General features: G+C 41.4%; 1 protein-coding gene across 1 annotated transcript; it reads left to right on the forward strand.

Moving 5' to 3' along the window:
- The first annotated feature begins 4,352 nt into the window (after positions 1-4,352).
- Positions 4,353-5,179, forward strand: CG12729 (uncharacterized protein). The gene has a single exon (NM_132043.1). The coding sequence runs from the start codon at positions 4,426-4,428 to the stop codon at positions 5,125-5,127; it is 702 nt and encodes a 233-aa protein (NP_572271.1). The 5' UTR covers positions 4,353-4,425; the 3' UTR covers positions 5,128-5,179.
- Positions 5,180-6,090: the final 911 nt, after the last annotated feature.

The following is a 6,090-nucleotide window of genomic DNA, read 5'->3' on the forward strand; positions in this document are numbered from 1 at the left end:
TTCATCATCTTAATCCATCTGAACTTTTCGAGGAGACCCTATACCATTATTTCTAAACCATCGAATCCGATGTCAGAGTATTGTAGCCCCTACACACAGTATTCACTTTCCTTTTCTGCCGATTTCCATTTTTTATTTCGTTTCCCTTTTTGCGCTTTGAGTTTTCCGGTTTTTTTTTAATTTTTCCTCTGCTTTTGCCTGTTTTTTTTTTCGGTTATTTTTGAGTGCGCGACGCGTGAAAAGCTGCTGGAGGCGTATTTTGTAAATTGAAAAACAAGAGGGCTGGGTCCACTGAGTGCTTTCGACTCGATGGCGCTAGCGGAATACCCTAACCAAGAGTGGGACCCCGAAATATGCGAATAATGAATGCGCTGGGCCCACGTGTCGTATACGTAATCAAGTATACGCAACTTTTGGGTTCCAAAAGCTAAGCAAAGGCAAGTATAAAACAAGTAGTAAGTTCTTAAATTAAATCATACCACACTTTATATCATATTTTGTACCAAACTGCCGGAAATGCCCGGCACTTCTCTAATCAAAAGTCCGTGGCCGTTGGTTTCGTTTCAACGTAAGTGGATTGTTGGCCAGAATGGTGGCTCGATGTCCGTAATTCGCTCAGACGGAGAATATCGTGTATGTGCGTGTGTGTGCTCAAGTTGGGCATTCCGTAGCTCCTGGTTCTGGTCGCTGGTCACTGCTTTTCGTCCAGGCCGCAACTGGAGTCCTCCTGACCAGCGAGGCGTCCCTTTTAGCCTTGGGTGGTACGCTCCGTTGTTCTTCTTTCTGATTTTGCTTTTTTTTCGTTTTGGCTTCTTTGCGCTACCAATTTTTGCGTGCGGCATGCAAAGGGCAGTCTGGAAAACTGTGGCAACTGAACTGAAAATAGCTGTGCACCAGCGGGCGTGGCAGGATATGCCGCCGCCCACACGCCACAAAACTTTCTAAAATACGAGAATACACGGCGCTTTGCGAAAATACCAGCTACAAAATTTCAGCTCAAATATGTGATGCAATTTGCTATGAGCAAATTATGTGACAAAGCAAAGGATTATTTGTGTTTTATAAAAGCGGGCTTTTAATTAAATAATTCAAATTTAATTAAGTTAAATATTATAGCCATGCCGTACAGTTTTTGATGCTTTTTGTTTGGCTTCAGAAACGTGGCACATAGTTTTTTCTGGTGCAGCGCGCAACGGGTTAACCGTCTGAATACTTTGAAAATTTATTACACACACATTGCAAGCGCACTTTTATTTCATTTCGGTCGATGGACGCCTTTTTATGGCCAACTCGAGGAGCGAATTAAGTGCAGCCGGCGCAGACAGGACCTTCCTGCACACACACACACACACATACACACACACACTTAAGCACACACACGACAGCCATTAGGCTGGAGATTAAATTTTTCATTTGAGCCAAAAAGGGCGCAGCCCGACCATAAAAGGATCTGTGTGTGGAGGCTGCAAAATTTCAAATTTATATCAATTGCGGTTACTCATTGACGCCTCCATGGCTGTGCGTCCCCCTCGCAGGCAAACGAGTCAAAGTTAATTGAATTTCCGCAGGTGAGGAGCTGGCTGTTCAGGTGTTTGTGCACAGACGCCGCTGCACGGGGCATTAATTATGCAGATGCCACACGAGCTGCAGGCGAACTTGATCCGGCCATCGAACCCAATCAATCTACACTGAAGATTCTGGCGCGCAAGACTTGTGATATGTGTCTTCAACATTCAACATATTGTCACAAAAGAATATCAATAAATAATGTGCCCTTGCGCCACTTAAAGTTCATCCAATTAGTATATATTTTACTCTACTTAAATTAGCTGCAGATAGTGGTATATACTTTTGTGGACGCTGCTGTTTTGCCTCGATAAGCCACGAATCGCTGACCGTTTTTGGTTAATCACTTCTCAATCGACAGCTAAAGGCAACACTTTGGGCACACAATTATCCTAATCCTTCGGTTGGCAGTCCTGCTGGCAATACCAGAGTCCCAATACAAATCCCAAACCCATTTCCATACGCAACTCGCATCTCCGCCAGCATTTCCATTCGCATGGCGAGGCGGTCGTGGAGGAAATGTAAGTGCAAAGTGGATTCCTTGACGGCTGCCTCGGGGGTTGCATCGCGTCATCGAGCTGCAGTCAAATAGCAGTAAGCTTCAACTATCCTCGTTCTGCTTTTCAGCCTCCTCGTCGTCGTGCCTGTCCTTTGCCGCCACCTCTGTCCCTGTGGGTTATTTGGGCGAGGGCAATGGCAACCGGATGCGGAACCAATTTAACGACGCCATTTCCGCGTCAGCCAGGCAACTGCAGAATCTCTGCGGCGACCATTGGCATCATGGATGTGGCATGACCCTGCCCACCTCCTTCCTCTTCCTGTCTGCCACAAAAATTCCCCTTACCATCGCTGAGTTTGTGATGTTGTTATGTTTGCCCCCACTCCCCACTCCCCCCTCCCCACATCCCTTCTACATGTTGTTGCTATTTTTGGTTGCCATTATTGATTTCCCAAATAAGTTTCGTGCCCGTCGCCGCAGTTTTAATAGCACAAACGGTTCATTAAAAATATAGCAAATTCAATTATGCTCACAGAATCATTTTTCTGCATTTTGGTTTTGCAGAATTTTAATGGAATCGCACAATATATGCAACTGAATTGTGAAAGATTTCATACATAACAGGTAAAATCTCACAATAGCTTATAAACTATAAAATAAAACTCACAACTTTCAGCAACTGAGCTACTCAATCAATTTTGACACAACATCTGAAATGCTTCTTAATTTCTATTTGTAACAAATCAAAAGGAACATTTTAAAGTATTTATTTTAAACAACTGAACTATATTATTTTTTTTAACTGCTACATTTGTGCCTGCTGTGTGCATATCAATTTATATTGCATTTTATGTAAGCCGTCAACATTTTAATCAAATAATCGAATGATTGAAAATGCTGACCATAAATTAAATTACGCACAAAGCTGAGTTCATTCTTTTGGAATTTTTCGCTGGCAACTTTTTAGTTTGTATGCCTGTGGTGCGCATATTAAACACGTCTCTCTTAATTTGTGAAATAAAATATTTAATGTTTTTCTTTGCAGATTCGAGGCATTTAACTTGTTTATTTTCCCGGAATAAATGTCTTACTGTGCGCATACGCAGGTCAAACTGAATTAAAACTGAAGGCCCCGTGGGGCTTTCAATTTTCTGTCCTATTTATTTTGAAAGAAAAACATGTCTATATTAATTTACAAAGTGTATAAAGCTATCTGTTATAGAAGCCCACACTACTCGAAATGAAAAAGTGAATTAAATTGAATTGTGAAAACACAGTTATTTTTAAAACCAGCTGATAAAATATAATTTGTGTGGCTTTTAAAGTTGACACACAACTGCATTAAGTACTTTTCAAATATCCCTTAATGCTAAAATAAATTCCGAAAAACAATCTAGCTGAACTGAGACGTTACGTTTGCCAGTAATAAATAACTTGCTTAACGCATTTGCAGGTTGAACCGCATTAAATTTGAAACCCCATCAGGATCCCCAGCCATTTCCGGTCGACCCGGCAGCAACGCGCCGTCTATTTCCGGTTGTGGATGCGATGCGCATTTATTACTCGCTTTCGCCCGATATCAGCTACCGACTTGACTTGGCCGCAATCGTTTAAGCCGTTTGAGCCAGCCGCAAGCAAACCGAGAGCAATCCCCCAAATTGCCGCCAAAGAACACTGGCATATATACACAGATATTTCGATAGAGACGTATATATACACATATATATATATATATAGATATTTATATGGAGTGGGAAGGGAGGTCCCATAACAAAGGACCTTGGCAAGCTGCTGGCATCCAATTGAATCCGGCATCAATTCAGACGACCCGGCGATGACATCCCAAACAAAAAGGGGCGGCGGAAAGTGGAAAAGCGGAAAAGCAGAAATGAAATGAATTATGTTAAGCATGCAAATTTGAATAAAAACAAACAAAAAAGTGACAAGGCAAAAAGAAACTGCAAACAGCGTAAAAAAAAAGAAAATATGAACTGAAAAATGAATGGAGAGAGAACTTAACTGGCAAGGACATGGACATGAACACAGGACTCCTGTCCTGCAAAAATCAACTGCCAATTGCAATTTGCCAGGCTGTGCGAATAAAACATTTTAACAACATTAACCACAGACACCAGGAATCGCACGAAAATAATGTGAAATGCGCATTTATATTAATGTAAAAAAAAAAGTATAAAACAATACACACTCTTTATTACTTTTAAGTCTTTAGGCTGGCGTACGAAATTAAGAATCTAGTTTCCTTTTAAATTCGCCCAAGGCTTTGTCAGAATTTTTCAAAATTGTTGTTTCTAAAAACTCGAACCTTCAACCTTTGCAAAGATGTTCACAATTTAACCACCATGGAATCGCCAGTCTGCACTTCACTGTCGACTCTCAGCGAGATGTCGCTCCAATCTCTGGGAATTGGAGTAGCTGGAAAGGGCCAAGCCATGTTGAAAAGCGAAACGGAAATCGATGCCCACGACTGGCAGTTGCTTCTCCACTCGATCCAGTCGCATATTCGCAAAAAATCCGATCTCTTGATAGCTGTCACCCACTTTCTGATCACCAAGGAGTACCGCCTGCGTTGCGCCATCAATTATTCAGCATCCGACGGAAGGCAGTTGGCTGGAGGATGTGGAACTGTGTGTGAGCAGCTGCCCGATCACTGGAATCGAGATGCCGATCGATACACTCTGAACTACACGGATGGTCTGGCCGGTCAGTATATCCTTATGGCCAAACTGAGTCGCAGGGATCTTGTGATCAGTCTGCAGAACTCGACCAGCAAACGAATGGCCATCGTCTGTCTGCAGCCGGAGCATCTCGTGAATTCCACCTGTAAGTCATCGATGGACAAGTGCATTCCGCGGCTGGACAAGTTCATAAAGAGACTGCGTGCCGAACTGGTGGATCCGGCGGTGCGGGGCACCAAAAGATTGGCCGAGATTGGACCGGCCTTTAATAGGAAAATTTGGAAAAGGGAGCTACCTGTACGAAATTCTGGCACTTCTAGAGTGGCCTTCAACATCGTCGAAAGCACCCATTCGCTGGAGTCTTAAAAGATGCAGAGCACACCATGCAATACAAACAAATATAAAATTATTAGCCTAGAATCGATATCGCATTTGGCTTATCTTACGAGTTTCTATATGTAAAACACTAGTTACTTCTACTTTTTGGTAGTAAAGAAAGAAAGAAAGATGTTTTGTGAATTGAGTAAGCAAAGCTAAGCTTATTAGATGCTTCTAGTGATTTTTTTTTTTTGCAATTTTTCGCATTTTCGGTAAGGGGTAACATCATCAAAATTTGCAAAAAATGGCTGAAAAATGGAATTCCCATTTTTGAACACAGTTCGATTGGGAATTTAAATACGAACTCAACGTGATATGACATTCCGTATTCAGACAATTATTTTTAAAGTTGTGGCCAAAAAACTGATTACTTTATGACGGATAATTAAATAATTATTTTAAATGAACAAAAAAAAAGTTAAAATATAGAGCAAAAGCTTAAAAGAGAGCATTGTAATATACTTTAAGCCCGCTGTTAAATTTTCCCAGATGCACATTACTCATACGCAATGTTGCATTTGGAAATGCAATTAAACGAATATAGTGAAATATTTATTTTCAGCTATAATCACTATTATTTTTGTGCACCTATTACATTCCTTTTGGGATCAGAGAATTGGTCAGTCGATATCCCTATGCATTTCATGATTGCGGTTGCTCGTTTTCGGTTGTGCTACCATTTTCGTCCTGCCACGAATTGTTGTCATTATTATGGTTGCTCCTCCGCGCTTTGTCCGCATTTATTATTTATTGTATTAATAATGCAGTCGCGTTGAAAATTTCATAATGTCCGGCGATGTCATTGAGTCAGCATTCGTGCCGCAGTCTCCTCTTATTTTTTACATTTGTTGTGTTTCAATTTTTGTTGCATATCTGCGGATGTATTATTGGATGTTGACAGTTTTGTTGTTGATGCAGCTGTGGTTGCGGCAAACTTGACGTTGATGGCCG

This window comes from Drosophila melanogaster, chromosome X (genome assembly GCF_000001215.4).
Source record: "Drosophila melanogaster chromosome X".
NCBI classification, from domain to species: Eukaryota; Metazoa; Arthropoda; class Insecta; order Diptera; family Drosophilidae; genus Drosophila; species Drosophila melanogaster.